Genomic DNA, 22,330 nt, shown 5'->3' with positions numbered 1-22,330 from the left:
AGACCTCATCTGTTGCATCCAATTCACTTTTTGCTTTAAAATCTTCAAACGATAACATGATCTGATTAGATATTATTATATAATCTCTAACTAACAACTTTTAGACCATACAAATTGGAAGAACTAAACTCAACCAGGGATAAGTTATGTAACAGAAGTGAATTAGGACAAAGAGTCATGGTTGAGACTGTTATTTATTCACAATAGATAACAAATATTCTAGCTTCATGTGTGTTGTGGCAATTTAGAGAACATAAATCCTCTAATGGTTAATGTCATTGGAATGATACATCAAATTCTCCCAGCACCATATCAATTCTAACATTCACCCAAGCTATTGAAAATAATAAAAGTACCTTTATAAAATGACGAAATAATCTTAAATAAAAGGAGAATGTAGATAAAAATTATTTCTAAAACTTTTTATCCAAAAATATTTTGGATTTGAATTTCTAAAACACATTTTTGAATTTAAAAAAAAATTGATGTGAAATATATTTTCAATTCTGGATTTTTTTTTCCAGAATGTATTTTTTTTAGTTTTAAATTATATTTATTATTCTGAATTTTTCAAATCTAGAATAATTTTGAAATTTTAAAAAAATGATAGGTGCATGTTAAAATTGATATGGTGGTGGAAGAAATTGTCAGTTGACCATGATAGCAAGCCCAAAAACTAAACATGGAGGCCCAAAAGAAGTATTGGAAAAGCTCTCTTGACTAAAGGATTATAATGAAATGAGTAACAACCGGGAATATAAGACCATTTCATCCCCACTCCACACTTTCTGGTGACATACCAATATTTAGAAGAAAATTATAGTGTTTTTGTTTTTTTATTATTTTCTATATTTTTGTTTCTCGGAAGTGTTAAGCTCATTATTTTTAGGTAAAATGCATGTGCCAAAAAAATTATAATTTTATATATAGTTAAAGAATATAAAACAAATTAAATTATATCATTTTTATATTACCAAACAAATACCATAAATCTAATCCGAAATTACTATTCATGATTAACCAATCATTTAAAAAATATTTATTTTGAATTATCTAATTTAAAATAAAATAAATTATGTTTTAAAATTTATGGTAGGAGTGTAAATTTTTTAAATAGTTAAATATCTAATAATCAACTTTATAAATTATTATATTATTCAAAACACAAATTTTCTTTTTTTTAATTATAACATTTAAAAGGTTATTCAACGACTTTCAAAAGATTTAATCTAAAAAATAATATGGAAAAAATAAATAGAAACACTATAATTATTTTATAATTATGAAGGTGTCATCAAAATTACAATGTATAGTAAGAAACACTTGGAATATCAATATAAAGGTGTAGGACACAAATTAAAAGAACATTAAATGTCTTAGTATAAAAATCCTAAAGCATGGCCGTTTAGAAATATTAATTTTAACATTAGTTTAAGTTATTTTGTATATGAGTTTGAAATATCTCTTTAATAATTCAATTTATTTATTTTATTTATTAATAATAAAAATATAGAAAAAATCCTAAAACATAATATGATTTTCAGCCTTTTATTTATCAAAATCACCATGACTATATTTTGTTTGGTATCAATGCTTTAAGATTTTTTTTCTTGATGAACATAGAGTCATTTGAAAAATGTAAAAAGTCTTAGAAATAATTTTAAGACACTACAAAGAATTTGACTCATTGATTTTGCAAACCTTCCTATTCATCTAATAAAATATACTTTCAATTATTTAAATATGTTTTAAGACAACATATGCTTATTTAAAAATATATTTAACTATTTTTCTCAATTTTAATAAATTATATTTAGTATGCTACTAAATATTTTAATATATATATATATATATATATTAAAAAATATATATTTTTGGAAATATTACTCTTACACATGTAAGATGTGACAAAGAGATTTCAAGAGTTATATTAGGAAAAAACATCGATAAGAAAGTGCAAAAAAAGAAAACTATTTCTAAATAAATGGTGTGACCATTAAGCTTGTGTAAGTCATCTTCTTGTTCCTGAATTAGGGTTTTCAACAGTTTTTTGGCTCCAATTCTCCCCCACTCGCCAAGGTCAATCATCTTTCAACAAAGCTGCGATTCCAACAATTCCGACACGGTACGAATCTCGAAGCTTCGATTTATATACGGGATACCTCTTCAATTTCATTTCTTTCTTCTTTTGTTTTTTAGGTTCTTAGAATGGTACCATTTTCTTTCTTTCTCTCTTTTTTGTTTCATTTTTATGTATTTCAATCAACTATAATTCTGGGAACTGGGAAGGGTCTAGGGTATTCGTTATACAGTGACTATAAAATATATTATTACATTTTATTGATTCGCCTATTGTGGAAGTGCTGTTATCGTGTTTATAATTGGCATGTGCATTTTTTGGTTAATTCATGGATGTATCATCATGTTTATTATGTAAATTTGTGGGTAATTTTAGTTTTTAAAGCTGTTTTAGATAACCCTCGTTAATTTCTAGGCAACGATGTTTTAATTACTGAAAGAATGAGGTAAAAGTAGAAATTAATGCTGCTGAAATTTGAAAGGTAATTTATTTAGCTTATCATGAATATTTGACGAAGTTCTAAGTTGATTGGGCACTTTATAGAGAGCCCTTTTCTTTTATTGGTGGTTGTGATGAGCTATTATGAGTTTATGACATGACATATGTTGAAAAATCGATTTTTTTTTTTATAGTATCCTGTGTTGTTTGATCTGTTTAGAATCTTGTGGATTAAGGTTTGGTTCCCTCTGTTTCAATTCATCTAATTCGTGAATCTGTTGATAATTGTGGTAATGCCCTCCAAACACATGACATTATCTTTATTTTTGCATAAACTTCTCCAAAAACACTTGTAGGAGAAGAAAAATTGAAGTAAGTTTCTTTAACAATAAAATGGGTATTGTAAATATTCTCTCATAGTAGCTTCTCCCGAAGTTGATTTTTAACATACGCATTTTTATTTTTATTTTCATGCAAGTGCTTTTGCTGAAGTTTATCCTGAAAGACCCCATCTTAATTGAAACAAACCCAGAATTTTTTGTTTGAGAATTAACTCTATTGTTTTGATCCATCCTTGTCTAATTTTTTACAGATGTCCTTCTTGAAGCATTTTCTTGGTGAAGGAATTGAATTTCCAATACTAATTTTACATTACAAAGTGCCTTTTTCAGGTCTGACTCGTTCCTCATCAGCCAAGTCTTTTTGTGGCATATCAAATTACATTTAAACTAACCAGACTGCAAACAAGCTATACTTATTGACTCTGTTTGAAAAAAAATGACAGAAATCCTTAGCTACACAGCTTCCAGACAGTTATCTCAAATGTTCTTTGCAGTTGCCTTTTTTCACATTTCTGAATATTTTCTAGCAGCTGTCATTCATGGGAGATCAAATATAACTCTAAAGTCTCTTTTGATTAGCAAGCACTACATTGTGGCGATGCTGTTTTCGTTGCTGGAATATATCATTGAGATTATTTTCGTACCTGAGATTAAGGAACATTGGGTGATCAGTGATTTGGGTCTGGCACTGGTTGTGATTGGGGAAATTGTAAGGAAGCTGGGAATTATAACAGCTGGGACAGCCTTTACACATCTTATAAAGATATACCACGACGATAATCACAAGCTGATTACCAATGGTATATATAGCTATATTCGTCATCCAGGGTACTGTGGGTTCCTTGTTTGGTCTGTTGGCACTCAAATAATGCTTTGCAATCCCATATCACTTATTGCATTTGCAGCTGTTGTCTGGCGTTTTTTTGCTAAGCGAATACCTTACGAAGAATTCTTTCTGAGACAGTTTTTTGGAACACAGTATGAGCAATATGCCCAAAGGGTGGCGTCAGGGGTGCCATTTGTGAAATGAAGACTGGTCAATTCAGTGAGCTTAGGGATATTCTGTCACCATGTATTCCAAGTAATCCAGGAAGTTTGAACCATTTTTCTCTGGAACAGTTTTGATCCATGTTTCACATTGCTGAGGTGTAAAGTGTTTGCTTTCAGCTTGTGGCTATAACATCTCCTTTCATTATATGCAGCTGTGCTTGTGTGGAGCATCTGAAAACGAAAGTCAGGATTGGGGTTAGATAGTGATCAATATTAGGTTTTTCATGGTCTGGACTAGATTGTTGCATGTTATTCATGGGACTTTTTGCAAGCCTACTGATTTTACCACTGGCAATGACTATGAGATTCTCTGGTCAGCATGTTCAAATGTGTAAAATTTAGCTTAGCCACCATTTAACAAGGATTCTGTTTTTTAGGTATCGGCTTTTGACTGTCTTGCTTCAACATTTGCAATCTTATACGTGTCACTTACGGCAACAAAAGGGCTACAAGCTAGAGAAATAAATTTATCACTATAATGAGCAGTAGTACTTACCATTAGATTGTATATCATGTATCCTCTACTCCATCTCTACCAGGAATTTCTGTCCTGCAAAATCTCTTCCTTCAGTCACAATCTCTAATTACTGTTAAACTAATCAATCAATGAAGCAGGACAGTATCTGGAGAGGATTAATTTTGTTCAGGAATACATTGATATGATTCAAATGCAAATATAAACATGGCGGAATGGTTTGTTCCAGAAAATAATACTCCATTTAAGGGATGTTTTAACACCCAAAAAATCATATCAATAAGGTGTTGTGCTAAATTATGTATGAAACATTAAGTTTATTATTTCATTTGTCTTAAATTATTAATTACTGTGATAAAAATCAGCCCTCGGAAAGAAAATAAATAATAACAGATAATTTTGTAGTATTGGTTACTCAAATAATTTTTTAAATCTTGTGAAGAAAACTTCAATGCAGGCTATTTTGAAAACCATGTTCTGGGGATTAATTTTCTTTTTCGTTTTCCAAATGGAGGATAACTTTTCGTAAAAACAATTCATCCTTGAAGTAATGTGTTCTGATCCTTATGATGCGAATCTAATAAAGAAGAGAAATAAATTTAATTTTAAGAAACAAAATACATTTAATGTTTTCTTGATTTAATGTAATAAAAATAAGATATTAAGTTATTTAACTCGTCAGAGATATGAATGAAAAAATTAGGGTAGCATAGCAAGCAAACTCGCGGAAATTATTAACGAGCATAGCTTTGAAACTACTAATCAAAACAACCCCGAAAGCTTGATAATTATCTTTTCGTAGTGACAATATTGATGGAAATTAATGAGCATGTCATGGTCGTATCCATTATTAAGCAAAAATCCATTTCACTAAGATAACCCAGACCACATGACAATGACAAATTACTTAATTCAACCATTCTGGCAAAATGGCCCTTTTAAATATATACGACAAACAAAATATACATTATGCAAGTGAACATACAATTACTTAACCATGTCCAAATTGTTAAGGATTCCAATGAATAAATCAATTTGAGAAAAGAATACTCACCTTGTAATACCCAACACATGTGAAACCACGTGGCCTTCAAAGGAAAGTACATGCAAGCTGGTAGCATCGCCATCGACGTACTAAAAAACTAGGCTAACGTAAAAATTCATCGCAAAAATAATTAATGTTCAAAACTTACAAACTACTAATCAGAACATATCATGCAGGCTAGAAAGCTTGAAAATCCTTATTTCATACTTATGACGATAATGGGAAGTGATGAGTCTGTTATCAAGCTATGCCCGTGAATAAATCATGAAATAATTGGTTGATAATTCAACAATTACATATTGTAGCTAAGTCTCTAAATAAAACACATCTTTTGTAGTATGCACTAAGTAATATCTATCTACATTAAAAATACACAGGTTCAACTAGATCTAGATTAAGCAGATACCTACTTGTACAGCAATTTTGCCTGGTTAACAAAGTAATTTATATGATACAATCGAATTACAGCTTACGGCTGTGATTTCAATCTTCCCAAGAGGAAAAGGAAGCAATTCCAGATTTCCAGCTTCGTTAATGGTTGTATATCTCACGAAAGAAATAGCAAAGCCAGCATGTCTGAGATGCTAATGATTAGAGGATGAGAACAACACTAATTATGCCAAGTTTACTACAAGGCTGACAATTCAACTTCCTGAGAGCAGGGGCGATATGCCACAAACGTGCTGTCAATCGAGAAGGAACCAGTATTAAAACAAGTGATTCCTGTGTATTTGAATGCTTTCTGCGCACTTCTGTCACCCAAAACTATCTGCATCAAGATATCACGACAAAACATAATCAGCATAAGAACATTCTTTTATGGCTTTGAGACAAAATATAATCAAGTAAACCAGTCGTTTGAAAATGTCAGATTACAGTCACCATTTCTTGCGTTTATTACAAATTATTTCAAGGTCTTCAGATGTGTGATGTGAAATGCCAAATAGAATAAAAGTGAATATGTAAGAAATTGTTAATACTTCCAGTTTTGGGGGGTAAATTTTGGCTTTCCTCTCTCAAAACATTAATAGAGTTTAACTGTTCAAATATACTATTCCCTCCAGTTAAAAAATGTAGTGACTCAGAGATACACATACAGAATATACCCGCTGTATTCTAACAAATATCCCATGACAATGAAAAAAAAATGCAATATGAGTTATAGAGATTCAGTTACTGCATGCAAATTTAATCTGCGACCCTTCAATTCCGACACTACCTAAAGATTGAAATATGCAGTCAGTTTGCAAAGTAGCCTTCTATATTCTTAACATGATTTAAATATCTTTTGCCACAACAAAAATTCAAATACGAGCAGTACCGTGTGTGGAGTTGGATAAAGATAAAGAGAATGGTCATAATTCCAAATGATAGGTTGAACAGTTAGAGGTAGTGGACAGAGATGACTTTGATGGGTTATGGTAGCAACAAGCTGCAATTTAAACCAAAAATCCGTGAGTTTTAAGATTTTAGAAACTAATACTGTAAAAAAAATTCAAGAACTAAAAACCATAAGAAAATAAAGTAGATAACATCCAAGGGACAAAATACATGTTGAAAATGATCATCGGTTTCTTCTATAGAAGGTGACATCAAACATGAGCGACGCATTCTATGCAGCATATCCTGGCGGAAAAATACAATTTCTTGGGTATAAAATTTGACCCTGTAGCCAAACAGATGCACGTTGTAAAAACAATCCGCTTCCCAAGCAACTATAGAGCCCAAAATGCACAATTAATGAACATGTCTCATGCAATAATATTTTAATGTAACGTTAACCTGCAAGGGTTGCTTGAAAATATGGCATTGGGAATGTGCTTTTGGAGCTCTTCAGTTAAATATTTTGGTAAAGCGCACCTAGGAAGAACTGTAGAAGGACCTGGAAGAAATTGCTGAAAGTTATGTATAACACATGAAGAAGAAAATAGCGAGCGAGAGTAATAACTATCAACAATGTCAATACCTGCATCATCAGGACCTGGAATAAAAAGAAATCGACTCTGCTCTTTCAGCCGTGTATGGGCAGCAATCATTTCCCCCAGCTTACCAAATTGCATTCTGCATATTAAGTTTTCTAATTATTTATATCCTTACATAACAATAAAATATCCTTTTTTAGGTAGTAACAACAATGTTGTTTATTAAAACTCATTATAATGACGCATGACACATCAAACAATGTGATCTGATCATAGCTATACATCCTAATTCCAGACTTTTAGTTATCACTGTTAATGAATGAAATGCAAACATAGTAACTGGAATTCACCTGAGGCTCGAATAAGAATGAAATGAAAGGTTACATGGCCTAGAACAGAAGTTTCCCATGAAAACAAATAAGGAAGGAACCACTTCCACACTCTCAAAACCATCCAGAATAGTCTCTACCTTTGTCAAAGCCTTCTCTAGGAAAAACAGCATCAAGATTACATCAAGCTTCATATTAATAACAAGATGCTAGAGGAAATGAAGAAAAGAAGAGAAACAAATTCACGTTGCAAATTACCTCTTCTTTGTCTAGCCAAACATCAGAAAGTATGACAAACATGTCATTTACTGCTCTTTTCTCCATCTCTTCCAGTCTAATCTATTAAAAAGGCATAGGAAAGATACAATTCCATTGGAGTATGATACCATAAGAACTTTCAGGTTTCATAAAAATAATAAACTTGATCAAGTGAATACAAGAAGGGTATCATAAGGATACAGTTTCCTCTTTTGTAAGAGTACCACCACCAAAAAAGTCATGCCCTGAAAGTACTTTCAGTGACTTATTTCTATCCTCCAATGGAGGAAATCCACATGTTAAGACCTGCAGAAAAAAAAAGATGCACTAATTATGCAGAAAACAGAGTGGAAATATCAGAAGTCAGAACAAATGGGTCTACTACATTGTCGTCATTAAATAAACTCCTAACAAGCCCGAGAAGTTAAGCAATTTTTATCAAGATTTAAGTCAAATAGGCAACAATTTCCTAAACCTCTGTACATAGGTTTAGGAATGCAAGAAAGCATTCGAAAATGGAACTTAAAAGTAATTAATTCCTTAGCTATTAGTATCCTTCAGAGTACAAAAACTATAAACTTTTCCTGTTCGATGTTTACCTAATATTTATATGCGAATTTCTGTTTTCCTAAATATGATGAGTTTAAATTCTCCAGACAACAGATATAAATCATTGCTTTCTTATCTAAAAAATAATTGATATATTAGTTTTACAAAATAGAGATCACATGAAGTTGAAAAGGGCATGCTAACAAGAACCTGAAAAATACCCTCCAGAAGCATCTCCCCTTCGACCACAACTATAGTGTTCTCTGAAAAGAGTCCTGTAGTTATCTTGTATTGCCAGTTAAAGAAACAGACGATTATAGATCCATGCTTACATAAAATTTGAGCTGTTACGAGTTATAGCATACAAAATCAGTAAAAAAATTCATGAAAATATGAAAAATATACTTTTAGCACTTTGCACAAAAGTCCTTCAAGTACTTGGATTTAAGCATCTCTCAAGGAAGAAAAATGCAATTTAGTTTAAACACTTAGTGAAATTAAGTAGCTCTTACAAAATATATACAAGAAATTATCAAAACGCTAAAGGATATTGCATTGGACAAGTTAATTTTAACTGCAGCTGTAAGGTCTTCCAAATAGTAATGACCATCTTCCAGCTGAGATATTACGCCCATCACCCATCTTCTACCAGTTTGCCCAACCAGAGATTGAATAGGAGATATCTGATGCAGCATAACATAAAATCATATATTAATTCTCCTCAAAAAGAAAAACTGGATGTAAGCATTTGAAAGCACAATTCTCAACCAAGGATAACATCTGACAGACGAATTGATTTCATAGCCAATTGAAACATCTACAGTACCTCACAACTCCCGAAATGGGAGAATTCAGATTCAAAAGCAGGTTTGGAAAAATGCTGGTCACGAGAGAGCCTCTGGGACAATAATAGAAACCTATCTCTGTACAAAGCTGCTTTACCAGATGCTTCTCCGTGAATAGACAAGCTGCCTGTATGCCTGGAGCAAACACAAGAAACACAGAAGCATGGGCCTAATCAAGTTCAAGTGCAAGACAACAACCAACACAAAAATTCTTATAAATTGATTGACTGGAGTAGCTCCTCTAAAATATACAATCAACTACAACTTGTTCTGCATTAGGATGCAGATGATGAGCCGTGTAATACACAACAAAACTCATCAACATCCGTCATTTCCCCAGCTTATGATTAAATATCCAACTTTCATTTTTCACGAAGTTTCACTTTCATCGAATAAAAGTTCAATAAAACCAACAACAACCACTAAAACAAGGTACACTACAATTGAATCGCAAGGTAAATTAAAAAGAAAAGTCAGAAAAAAAATATGAACACAGACGAATTTTCAGTAGTCCTTTTTGCTGCGATTTTCTGTTATACTTTTCAGTTTCCAATAAAACTATTAAACATTCTTATTTCACTTATTGCTCTACCTCTAAGTAACAAGTAAAGCACTGCTTCGCTTCTATGAAATCTGCACATGCATTTTCGAATTTAAAAAAATTCACGTTAAATGAACATCCCGCCAATCTTCAATTCAAAAGCGTAAAACAAACCAGAAAAAAACTAGAACCAAAAACCTTACTCGTAGAACTGCTTTCTGATAGTGTCGTATTTAAACTTCGGGACGTGAAACGCATCGATCACGCGAAAGGCGGAAGAGGTTCCGGTGCCCTCGCCGGGATCGGAGTCATCCCCCACAACTTCCAGCAGCAGGCTCACCGCGCGGTTCACCGTGTCCTTGTCGATTATGGTGGATTTCACTGCAATTTGTTCAGCGTTTTAGAAATCGAATCAAAATCGAAGAAACAAGTTAGAGAGAGAGAGAGAGATTACGTGAATTTTCGAGCTCGTCGAGCTTGTCGAGGAGGAGATCGATGGCTTCTTCTTCGTTGCCTTCGAATCGAGAGGCGAAGGAGAGGATCTCGTCGAGAGCATCGACTTTGAGATTGTAGCCTCTTATCTTACAATTCCTTTGAACCTTTTTCCTCATTGAAGCATTCATTTCTCTCTCTCACACTCACACCCACTCGTTCTCTCTCTGGAATCCGGTGTTGAACAGAAGAGGGTTAGGTTTGGCGCTGCAAAATCCTTAGTTTGGAAGAAATGGCGGGAAAATGGAAAAACGAATCCTCAGCAAGCCCATTTAAAGCCACGTGCGAGCCCATTTCACTCAACCTGACAAAAATATTCCGAAAATGGGAGAAAAATGTTTCAGTTTTTTACTAAAAAGAATGTTCCCTTATTAGATTCTAGGTTAATGAGTAATGCGAAGTTCATATAATTTCTTTGCATTAAAATATTCAGGTTATTTATAAGTTTATTAATTAAAATAAATAATAAGTAATCAATTTAATTCTTGAATATGTAAAACATTGTCAATTTAATCCTTAATGTGTAAATACTTAAACAACATAACCTAATAACAAATGGTTTTAGGGAAAAATTAATGTTAAAATTACATTTTAGTGATAAAATTGTTTCATAAAACTTAATAATAAGTAATTGTCGGATATTTTACACCTCAAAATAAATATATTTGTTGTTTTTAGATATAAATCATATTTAATATATATTATTAAATAAAAAATTTACATAAATACTTCATCAGTCCCTAGTTTTTCTAACACGACACCCCTAAAAAATCTAATTAGTTTCGCCAATGCACTCTTAGATTTCATGAATAATTTGTTTATTAAATTATAATTATTTTTAACATTTATTATTTAATTGTGCTACTCATTTGTGATTTTTTTTACTAATACAAAATGTGTTTTTTCAAAATATAAAAAAATTGGTGCAGTTCAAACGCTCAAAACTGACGCAGCTCAAAAGTGTGTTAAAATTAAATTAAATTTATAATTTTTTTTATTTTAAAAAACTAACAGGTGGGAAAGAAATTTGTTCTCACTGTGATAATTTGGACAACTTTATTCATAAAGAACTTTTAAAAAACATAAAATAATTTTGCCTTAAATCATTTTTTTAAGAAACTTTTTAAAATATTAATGTTGAAAAAGTGATTTCAACAAACGTTCTCATTCAATAGAGAGAGCATATCACCGTTCCCATAGGTTAAAACATATCTATGCCTCTTTCATTATCCTTGTAACATCTTGAAATTTACATTGGATTACTATGAAAACTAAATTAAGAATGGCTGCAACATTTTAGCTTCAACTAAGTTCACAACATGATATAGAGATTCACAATACATTCTAATATATAACCATATCTTGATGTTATGGTTTATAAAATAGAGAAAACATTCATAGAGAATGATCTTAATCTTAATTAATCATGTATCAAATCACTGGCCAGACATGTTTTAAGAAACTCCACCCTTTACCACCACTGGATCTTCAGCAAAAACAAACAAGCCTCCTCTAACTGAAAGAAACATCAAAACAAAAGGGGATAAGTGTTATGTAAGGAGAAAAATAAAATGTTTCAAATAATTTAGAAGACAATATGTATATATCCTCATTATTGAAGTGAACATGCATTCCTTGCAATTGTACTTTAAAAAATCAAAAAGTAAACTATGGCTTCCCAAAATGCAATATAAAATCTCATAAATGGTATTCTTTTTATTGTGAAGTAATTAACAGATTCTTCAACAGATAACAGAGTTTACCATAGAGCAGAAGTGCAACCTTTGTCCTCAAATGTAACCATATAATACATACATGGATCTTCCACCTTTAGGCTGCATCAACTAACCAACATTGTTCAATCAAAATGTGTTGTGACAGCTTCCATTGTCTCTCTAGATGAATTAAAATGAGAGTAGAAAAGGTCAAGAGAGTTACAGTTTTTGTGCAAAAATTATTGGTAGCAAACAGCATGACCAATAGAATATGTCAAAAGCTGCAACTAGCAATCACCATGAAGGGGTCCAATATGTAATGCAAGGAAAGCTTGAAGGTGGTATCTGAAATAGTGAATGCTATTATAACTTGCCATGCTTCCAGAGAATCTTTGTCTGACCCATCATGAGAAGAACCCTCCTAATTTTGCCCCTTCAGTTCCTGACAGGTAGCACAAACTCAAGAAAGAAATTTCTAACTATTATCTCCCTCTTAAACTCATGCTCTTACGCTTCTGGCTCAGGGCATAACGTCTAGCCATGCCATGATTATAGAATTTCCTCATATGTTCTGAGAGCCTATGAATAGCCTGAAGATCACCAAGCACTGACAATTGCATCAAAAAGGAGTCAAACTTTTGATATGGCAACTTTATTCCCTTGTTTATCACTTCTTCCAAAAGAAAACAAGCATCTTCTATTTTATTGCAGCTAAATAGCCCCTCGATCATCGCACAGTATGTGTCATTGTCTGGTCTGCAACCCCTGTTGTCCATTTCCTGCCAAGTCTCAAATGCCCCATCCGGATCATCCATCTTAAAAAACATCGAAATCAGCATACTGTAAGTCTGAACACTAGGAATGCAACTCAATTCAATCATTCTTCCATATAGTTTAAGGGCTTCCTCAGACTTCTTATTGTCACAAAGGACCTTGAGAAAACAATTATAAGAAACAATATCCGGTCTATAACCTTTGTTTCCCATCTCTTCCAAGAACTTGTAAGCTTCATCTACCTTCCCACACACACACATTCCCTCAATCATTTCTTTATATGTTGTGACATCAGGAAGACAACCACTGGAAATCATATGCCCTATAAGTTTGAAACACTCCTCCATCCTATCATTTTGGGCAAGAGCCACAATTATAATGGCATAAGTTTTGGCAGTGGGGGAAGATAAAGTTGAACCTTTTGTTCTCATGAACTCAAAAAGATCAACAGCCTCTGTTATCATACCTGCTTTGCAGTATGTATCAATGGCAGTGTTGTATGTGAAATTGTCAGGTCTATGACCCAATTGAATCATTTCCTCCAGTAGTTCCATCCCTCTAGTTGGGTTTCTAACCCTACACCACCCAAAAACCAATATATTATACGTTTCTGCATTAGGCTTCACCGTTTTCCTCATTTTCTTATACAGAGCTTCAGCATCCGCAACCAAACAACACTTGCACAGAGCATCCAGTAGCAAGTTAAATGCATTTATTTCCGGTTGTGTCTTCACCCTTATCCTCCTCTTCTTCGCAAACTTCTGCACATGAGTAAGATACTTCTCAGTATACTTTCTCAAAATCATCATCAGAACTTCAGCCGGAACCGCAATCTTGTTATTCCTCTTCATATATTCCAACATATCACAAACTATCCGAAACTGTTTCACCTTGTACTTAGTACTAGATAGGATGTCCATCATATCATTATAAGCACAAGGCTCGTGTGAATAATTCTCCTGATGACCAGCCCATGTGAAGAACCTTAATGCAATTTTTTCATCATATCTAAGCCTATGCAGCACCCCAATAACCAAAGGAGTGGACAATGGGATCCCCAATTGGTTAAGAGCCTCCTCCAAATTGTTAAATCCAATTAAATTATCCATTATAGTGATATACACCTTATCAACATGACTTTCTAAACCACTACCCTCCACCATTGTGCTACACACCTTATCAACATCACTCTCACAACAACTAAGATCTTCACTCATGGAAACAGTTTCTGAACAATAATGACGGTTAGGGATATAAGAAGCAATATAATAGTTCAAGGGCAAGGAATACTGAATGAAGGGCACACAAGAAGTATTATTATCAGATAACGATGGCCATTGGCAATGCGCAGAGTAATGAGAGGGTGAAAACCTTGTTGAGTGAAGTGTGGTTTGAACTTGTGCGAGAACTTTGTTTCTGAAGATGTGACGATAATGGTGGGTGCACAGTGAAAATGAAGGGTTTTTCAGAGAATTTATGTACCGACGAAACATACCCATCATTGTAATTTTGGTGTAGGAGTTGAAGGCAAGGAAAGGAGAGTGAGAAGGGGTTCAGAAACAAGTAGTAGATGAAAAAGATGGAGTTTTGATATCTGGGTATGTGAGGAATTGCTGTTCACTGATTAGGAACAGAGGGAAATCGAGATAGGACCTTACGGCGGAGGATGCCGATGCTTCAAAACGGCAGCGTCGTTTTGACGACACAAAGGGGGCGAAGTATAATTGAATTATGTCACCTTAATATAATTTATTATTTTGATAATTTTTTAAAGTTTTATTTATTTTAATAATTAAGATGTAGAATTATCACCATATTCGCAAAAGATACAATAAAATCGTTCTATTATTTTCAATTTTGAAGATGGAGAAGGGTGGTGATCTGTCCCCTACTTGGTACGAAAAAGCGGGTTGGATTATATTTATTAAAAAAAATTAAATAAAAAATTTGATTTCTTTTTATTTAGATGCTAAATTGTCTCATAATATTATTTTCATGAAATATCCGTAGTAAAATGTTATTAAAAATTTCGAAATATAAAATATAAGGCTATATGAAAAAATATGGGGTGTAAAAAAAAAGTATACATTTTAAAGTTATGTGGGCCAACTCGTCCCACCCCGCACTTGACCCACGCGAAATGCGGGTTATGCGGGACGGGTCTAAGCGGGCCAGCGAGTTGAAATAAGCAACCCGCCCCGCATTTTTTTCAAGGTGGCCCGACCCGGTCCACTTTGCCACCCCTGGAGACCATGCATAATTTATGTATTTGCCTATTTATGAATTTGATTTCATATTTTTTATACAATTTTAATTTTTTATTTGAATTATACACATAGTCATTTAACTTTTTAAGATTTTTTTTTTCCATATGTTATATAATGATTAACAAAAATAGTTACAAGGTTAGTGGTGGAGATATCAATAACTTTAACTCGTGTGACTACAAACACACATATTAAACATTTTCTATTAATAATTATATGACAGACTAATAATATAGTTAAACTACTTCTTTTTTAAGAATTTGGAACTATATTTTAATTAAATTTTATAAGGATTAAAAGTGCACATTCGCGATGACAAAAAAGTAAATTTAAATGTTTAATTCACTGTGAATTTAATTGTCTTCCTCGGATTATACTTATTATTGTACACAAGAAAAAATGAATTACTCAACCCACCTTGAATCAACTCAATACAAGCTGTGGATTATAGTTGAGTAAAAGGAAAATTAATTCAATTTAAATTTCCAAAATAAAATTAAAGTCTTATAAAGATTACATATTTTTTGAACTTTTGCATATCATATAAAATCAGACTAAAAACACTCACATTTAATTCATTCTTAAAGTTTAAAACTCAAGTCTAATAATTTATTGACTTGGACTAGTTCAACATGTGTTATCACCTCTATGTTTGAGTGTTTCCTTTGGATTAATATTTTTCATACAAATTCTCTCTTTTTTTCATTGTTCACAGTTCATTTTTTTAATCAATAATAATATCAGACTTTAAAAAAAAAAAGATTAAATTAGTTCCTTATCTATTTTACAATCTGTAATTATGTTTTTGGAATGTATACAATCTACACATTTGAGAGAGTAAATATTATTTATTGAATATTAAAACTGATATATAAACCCTATGTTAAATATTCATATACCAATATTATCTCATTTTTTCAATTATTCTTCATATATTTTTTTTTCATTTTTCTTGTCCCATCTTAATTAAACAGCACAATATTCTTCTTCTCTGTTTTTTTTTCTCTCCAGAGGCATGTTTTTTTCTCCACTTCTCTTTTCCTTCATCTCAATCAAAAACTAACTCATGCATTATATGATAACAATGGCTTCTCATGATTAGAAAAGAGAAAACTTTCTCTCTTGGGGAAGAACAACAACAATGACTTACAATCTTTCATGCATTGACACACACAGATAACAACATGCATTACACAACATAGGCATTACACACTCAAACACAACACACACATAGATAACAAATCACCACCTTAACTGACACCACATCAAGGTTGCCAAAAGGCTAGCATGCTCCAAGTCTCTTCCCCTCCAAAAGTCGCTTCCAGTAGACAGAAATCTCTCTCTGAGTCTCTATTGCACTCTTCTTGACCTTATCATTAGGCTCACTGGTGATGGCTGTGACATGAGCAGCTTTGATTGTGAGGGGGCTAGGAAGTGTGTCTAAAACCTTCACAACCTTGTCTATGTCTGCAGCAAGTCTCTCAGCCAAGCCATGGTTGAAATCCTCCCTCACCACCACCCGGAGGACCGCAATGTGCTGTGCATCTGGTGGCATTGTGTAGGCTGGAACTATCCAGCCAAATCTTCTCAGCTGGTCTGATATCTCAAACACTGTGTGTTGGCTACTGTCTTTCAAGGAGAAGGCCACAAGTGGCACCCCTATGTCCTTGGAGATGATATCAAACCTCCCTGTTCTCTCAATTCCTTTCCTCAGAGTTCTTGCATTGTCCCAGCAATTTTCCATGATATTTTTGTAACCCTTTTTGTCAACAAGAGCAAGAAGAATAACAAAAAGTATAAGAGAAAATTGGTTTTGCACAAGATGGCACAATAGTCCTATTTAACATGAAGTGTTTGATAACCATCACTGTTATATTTACCTTGGACATTGCTAATAGAATGCATCATGCAGTTGGTATTTCTAAATTATGGTTTAGCAGTTAAGTTGTGGAAACTGTTTGATGAAATTTGAAATTCATCAAGTACCCTCTTCTAGGATATCTTCATTAGGACATGAGAAAATGGAAAAAGAACCAAGAATACTGATACATTTTATATATTAATACAGAGGAATGGTAGCAACATTCTCTCAAGAGTGTATTGAATTTGAATTGTTTATTACTAACATTCCTCATTGATTGAATAACATTGATGTTGGTTTATCCCAAATTCTGGCCATCTAAGCTAATGCTTTCACTCATGTTAATAGCAGTTATTCTGGTGAAAGTTAATCTTTTCATAAATTTCATGTAATTGATTTGTAAACAAGTCATTCTCCATGTATCATACAACAGAATTGAAAGATTTAACTCTGTGAATTCCATATGACAAAAAAAAAATGTGAAATGGAAAAGGGAAAATAATCTCTATTTTTTTCACGGGGAATTAATGTTTTCTATTTTAGTAACCTATAATAAAGATTCAGCACCAAGACGACACCATGATTACCTCAAAGCCAAGCCGAATAAATTGGTAATATTGAGCAATGATTTGACTGGATCCTGTTAAAGGAAACACAGTGAAATGAGAAGGACAACAGAAAAGAATATCACACTAAAACATTCAGATGATTGCAATAGAAACCTTATGACAATAATTGATTTCCCGTGCTTATTACTACAAGTATCTAATCAACATTTTTTAGAAACAAATGTGTTTGAATCTATAGAAAACGTGCAGAATTCTCAAATCTAAATTTTCAGGTAGCACTTTAGCAGATTCAAAATTATCATGAGCAAACTTCATCTTCAATTCTTGAGAAACATTTTTCTTTTTCCGACAAAAAGACACTATTTTGAATCATACTTAGCAAACACTCCAGGATGAAATGAGAGAGTTGATGCTCACTTAAAAAGGGTTTTGATGGATTCTGTGTGGACAAAGGCAGAGAGAGAAACAGATTCTTGAAAACAACTTTTAATTTTAGAACTGAATACTTTGGCAGTGAGACATGTAATGTAACAACACCTAAACATCATAGATATAAAGACACTGATTGCATAAAAAATCAAATAAGTGTATCAACTCGGACTATACCTTTGGAGAAATTCAATGTGAATGTTGGCTGATCAGATCCAAGGTAATTGATGTGAAAAACAAGTTCATCTGGCAAGTCATCTGAACTCCTCCAGACAACCCAACCAACACCAGGGTATACAAGACCGTACTTGTGACCACTAACATTGATGCTTTTCACCAATGGCAAACGAAAATCCCACTCTAGATCAGGATACAGAAATGGGGCAATAAAACCCCCACTTGCAGCATCTACATGAATTGGGGTATCCCAACCTGTCTCCTTGTTCTTTTCAGTGAGAAGTTCACTGAGAAGCTTCACATCCTCAAACTCTCCAGTCATAGTTGATCCCAAAATGGCTGCAACACAGATGGTGTTCTCATCCACCATTTCAACTGCTTTCACAGGATCCATCACATAGTATCCCTCACTGAGTTTCACTTCCTTAAGCTCTACCTCAAAGTACCTTGCGAATTTTTCCCAACAAACCTGTGAAGAAAATTTCAAAGAACATCAAACATTGACTAGTAAAGCCCTTTGATGATTCTACTTAATTTCAAATATCATACAGGATTACTTGATATGATCATGCTGATAACACAATTTAAAATTTGTTTGAAAATTCATAGCATCAAGCACAATTTGAGACCCACCTGCACATTAGCCCCAGTAACTATGTTAGGCTTGTCATATGGTTTGCCTTCTGCTTTTCTCTTGGTCTGCCATTTCCTTTTAAAAGCCAAACCAGCTAACATTATTGCCTCAGATGAACCCACAGTTCCCACACCTACTGCAGTCTCTTCTTCACTTAGAGGAGCATGAAATAGATTTGCTATTATATTGACACACCGATTCTGCAGAATTCAACAAAATGAAAGTGCTCAACCTTTAAGTTCCAAAATTTCAGCAGAAAACTATAATATATCAGTATTTTCAAATTTACAAGTGAACTCGGACAAAAAACAATATAAAATCCAACGTAGTTAAGAGTCTATTTTGAAGCTGGAAGAGATTTTTGGAGCTTCTCTACCAAAACAAGTTCTTCATTTATAGTAAAGATGCTTTCAGAAACACACATAATCAAACCCCTTCAAACAATTCTATTTATTTGTTTTAACCAAGGATTTAAATTCCGATCATGGTCTTGTCAGGATTCTTGAAATTGTGGAAAATTACATATATATATATATATATATGTGTTCACACAGCCGCAACTGTGGTTGCAAAGACTCCAAAAGCATTGATGTTGCAGTTGATTCAAGATTGTGGTTGCAGAACATATTTTAAAGAAGACGAATCAAGTTACTCCAAAAGTAACTCTACCTTATCCTTATCCTATATTTTCTCTTAATCTAAAGGTTAAAGATGAGTTGCTTGTTAATTCATGTAAAGACACCAAATTCCTCGGCAAAGTGACAGACCTGAAGCTCAGTGGTGACAGGGTACTCATCCATGTCAACATAGTTCTTGTTAAGTGAGGCCATTATGAGCTTTTCACACTCAGGCTCCATCCAAGTGGTAACAAATGAGGCCAAGTTGAGCCTTGGTGCGCCATCCAACATCAACTCATCGTTTATTAACTGATAAGCAGCATCCTTTGGTATGGAACTATCTGGCATCTTGAACCTGCACTCAACATTTCCACCCCAACCCCATCACAACAAAGAAACCTCATTTCAATAGACATCAAACTTCCTCTCTTTTTTTCTGCTCTCTGTTTCTTTCACAGAATGAACCAACAAACAACAACTAAAGGTGTGAGAAAAAGATACATACTTGGGAATAGGTTGACGCACATATCTGGAAGCAAAAGTCGATGATAGATGCTCATCTTTTTCATCTGGGTGTGTGGCAGTGGATGTGATAACCATTTTGAGTATGGTTTCTTCTCAACCAATGAACCTCTACTGTTACACTCTGAACTCAGAAAGAGATAGAATCTCCACTTATATTTGGAGCTGTGAATTTTCTCTTCTCTTTAGTTACTAACTGCTATTTCCACAAGGGTAAGTTCCCTGCACTGCAATCATGGTAAGAGATTTTTATTGCTTTAAGTGTACCTGTTCAACTTTTGTAAGGTCCATGCACATCCACACATGTTTGCCACCTCAATACACTGCTGAAATTGAATTTTCATCTAGCTTTAACTTATCCTTTTTTCTGTCTTTCTTACTACGTTATCTCATTGATTACATTTTTTACTTTTTTGTTGTTGTTTCCCTATTTCTTAGCATGCGTACACTGTCATACCAACCATGTTTCATTTCTTAATGCCATAACAAAGTCAATAAGCATTGAATGATATGACTCTAACATATTTTTTTTTCCACAATGATCACAGTTATATTTGAATCTGTGACTTCAAGAATATAATCTCAATTTTCAGCACTAAGCTCACCCTAATAGATTATTCTTTAGTATAATATTTTGAATTTATTAATTATCTTTAACATTTCATCTTCAAAACACATCATGCATGAGATACTTTCGATTTCAGAAATGTAGAGTGACTATAGTGATCACAGTGAAGTAGTCTCTGACTGATAATTTCCTCCATGATTATGACCCTGGTTCAAGTGTGAATCATGGTTCATCATCTATTATGATAACACCAATGCATATGCATACAAATTACATGTGCTTATTGATTCTTGTTTTTTTGTTTCAATCACAGATATTTTTCAGTTTTGTGGTGGAGATTGGTTCTATTGGCATCTCATCCTCTAAAAAGGGTCCTGCTATTACAATAAAGTTTTATACTTTCACCAATAATGCTGCTGATACTTTTGACACTCCAAAAATATTTCACTCACTTCATAATTCAATAAATTAATATTTTAATTTATATTTATTTTATTTTTAATTTAAAATGTTATTATATTATTATAACAAGTTGTCAAATAGGGTAAGTGTTGGTGCAATAATACTATTGACTTTTGTAACTTACTTTTTTATTAGTTTGAAATCAGTCTTTTGTATGTATAGTTGTGCATAGGGCTAGAAGTATGTTATTTAGTTTTTCTTTTAACATTTATAAATTATAATTAAATAGTCTTATGATTGATATTTTTTATGATAAAAAATATCTTATATTTAAATTAAATTTTATTTTATTTGATAAGTATTAAATCATTTATAAATTTAATACATCATTTATCTAATAAAACTCTTTTGCAAAATATATGCATTGATAGTGCCATTTTTTTACACTCTCATTTTAATCACAACTAAAGATGTGTTTGGGAAAAAGGTTGGATTCATCATAAAAGGTTATTCCTTAGAGTAAACATGATGTATCATTTAAATAATAAAAAATAAAAAAACTTAATTTCTTAAACCAATTTTTATTTTATTTTTTAATTAAAAAAAGGAGCTAGCAGTCTATTTCACTTTTGATCCATCATATTAAAACTTCAAATTATTATTTAATGTAACAAAATGCACTTGTTTTTGTAAAAAAAATAAAATAGACATTTATTCTTGAATCTTTTTAAAAATGCACTTGTTTTGTAAAAATACACTTGCTTGGTAATAATTAGTTATGAAACAGGTTATAGGAATGTTTTGTGAAAGATAATGGTGTGCAATCAGATTACTATCCCTCCAAAATTTCAATTAAAAAAATATATATGATGAAGAATCCCAAATTTATATGTTTATTAATTTAGAGAAGTACTTGAAAATTCTCAATAATTTAGAAAATAATTTAAAAACCAAGTAAATAATTAAACCTTAATTAAAGTCTTTCAACCAGAACAAAAAATTGAAGAAATGAAAAGTGGCATAATAAAGGATATGCAAATATTGGTGTGAAAACCCATGATAACTATGTGTACCCTATATTTCTTTCTCAATAAAGTTATTTTTCAGTATCCACTGCAGTGTGTACAAGTGGCAAGTCCAATTATTATCACTCAAAACCTACTTCACCAAGCAAAATACTTTTGAAATTTATGGAAGAACTATATCTATATGAATATGTAGATTTTGTCGGCACACAATTTCAATATAAAAAAGATTTATTTAAAATTTAGTAAAATCATGTAATTTATGCACGATTTTTTCTTGAATATTTAATTGAAATATTGATTATATTATTGAAAAGTAGTTTTATTTACTTTTAACGAAGATTACTTAATTATTTATGTATTTAATAATTTGTAAAAGTGTAGATTTTAGAAAAATGTGAATAG

The 22,330-nt window shown here is 32.5% G+C and overlaps 4 protein-coding genes across 7 annotated transcripts; 1 reads left to right on the top strand and 3 right to left on the bottom strand.

Moving 5' to 3' along the window:
• The first annotated feature begins 1,962 nt into the window (after nt 1-1,962).
• On the top strand, nt 1,963-4,289 carry LOC137837886 (protein-S-isoprenylcysteine O-methyltransferase A-like). 3 transcript variants are annotated; one of them, XM_068647052.1, is made up of 2 exons: nt 1,963-2,125; nt 3,190-4,289. In XM_068647052.1, exon 2 carries the CDS (start codon nt 3,296-3,298, stop codon nt 3,887-3,889), a length of 594 nt encoding a protein of 197 aa, XP_068503153.1. In that variant the 5' UTR covers nt 1,963-2,125; nt 3,190-3,295; the 3' UTR covers nt 3,890-4,289. The 3 variants fall into 3 exon arrangements, 2 of the variants coding, with proteins under 2 accessions (XP_068503153.1, XP_068503154.1); XM_068647053.1 differs by having other exon boundaries at nt 1,980-2,125; nt 3,178-4,289; XR_011085532.1 differs by having other exon boundaries at nt 1,985-2,125; nt 3,111-3,252.
• A 1,394-nt stretch (nt 4,290-5,683) lies between these two features.
• Nucleotides 5,684-10,609, bottom strand: LOC137837885 (DNA polymerase epsilon subunit B). Its single transcript, XM_068647050.1, has 13 exons — nt 10,328-10,609; nt 10,077-10,254; nt 9,314-9,467; nt 9,039-9,170; nt 8,698-8,775; nt 8,140-8,244; nt 7,939-8,019; nt 7,702-7,832; nt 7,396-7,490; nt 7,212-7,311; nt 6,981-7,095; nt 6,751-6,861; nt 5,684-6,198 (listed from the first exon to the last, which is right to left on the bottom strand). The coding sequence occupies exons 1-13, from the start codon at nt 10,494-10,496 to the stop codon at nt 6,058-6,060; spliced, it is 1,590 nt and encodes a 529-aa protein (XP_068503151.1). The 5' UTR covers nt 10,497-10,609; the 3' UTR covers nt 5,684-6,057.
• A 1,010-nt stretch (nt 10,610-11,619) lies between these two features.
• On the bottom strand, nt 11,620-14,579 carry LOC137837882 (pentatricopeptide repeat-containing protein At1g73400, mitochondrial). Of its 2 annotated transcripts, none has more exons than XM_068647047.1 (3): nt 12,304-14,579; nt 12,129-12,209; nt 11,620-11,881 (listed from the first exon to the last, which is right to left on the bottom strand). In XM_068647047.1, the coding sequence occupies exon 1, from the start codon at nt 14,354-14,356 to the stop codon at nt 12,563-12,565; it is 1,794 nt and encodes a 597-aa protein (XP_068503148.1). In that variant the 5' UTR covers nt 14,357-14,579; the 3' UTR covers nt 11,620-11,881; nt 12,129-12,209; nt 12,304-12,562. The 2 variants fall into 2 exon arrangements, with proteins under 2 accessions (XP_068503148.1, XP_068503149.1); XM_068647048.1 differs by having other exon boundaries at nt 12,129-12,200; nt 12,304-14,574.
• Nucleotides 14,580-16,192: 1,613 nt separating this feature from the next.
• Nucleotides 16,193-20,700, bottom strand: LOC137837884 (glutamate decarboxylase-like). Its single transcript, XM_068647049.1, has 6 exons — nt 19,914-20,700; nt 19,559-19,763; nt 18,791-18,991; nt 18,158-18,626; nt 17,570-17,622; nt 16,193-16,880 (listed from the first exon to the last, which is right to left on the bottom strand). The coding sequence occupies exons 1-6, from the start codon at nt 20,006-20,008 to the stop codon at nt 16,404-16,406; spliced, it is 1,500 nt and encodes a 499-aa protein (XP_068503150.1). The 5' UTR covers nt 20,009-20,700; the 3' UTR covers nt 16,193-16,403.
• Nucleotides 20,701-22,330: the final 1,630 nt, after the last annotated feature.

This window comes from Phaseolus vulgaris, chromosome 4 (assembly GCF_000499845.2).
Source record: "Phaseolus vulgaris cultivar G19833 chromosome 4, P. vulgaris v2.0, whole genome shotgun sequence".
NCBI lineage: Eukaryota > Viridiplantae > Streptophyta > Magnoliopsida > Fabales > Fabaceae > Phaseolus > Phaseolus vulgaris.
The sequence above is the reverse complement of the archived record's forward strand: the minus strand, read 5'-3'. Positions and strand labels throughout refer to the sequence as shown.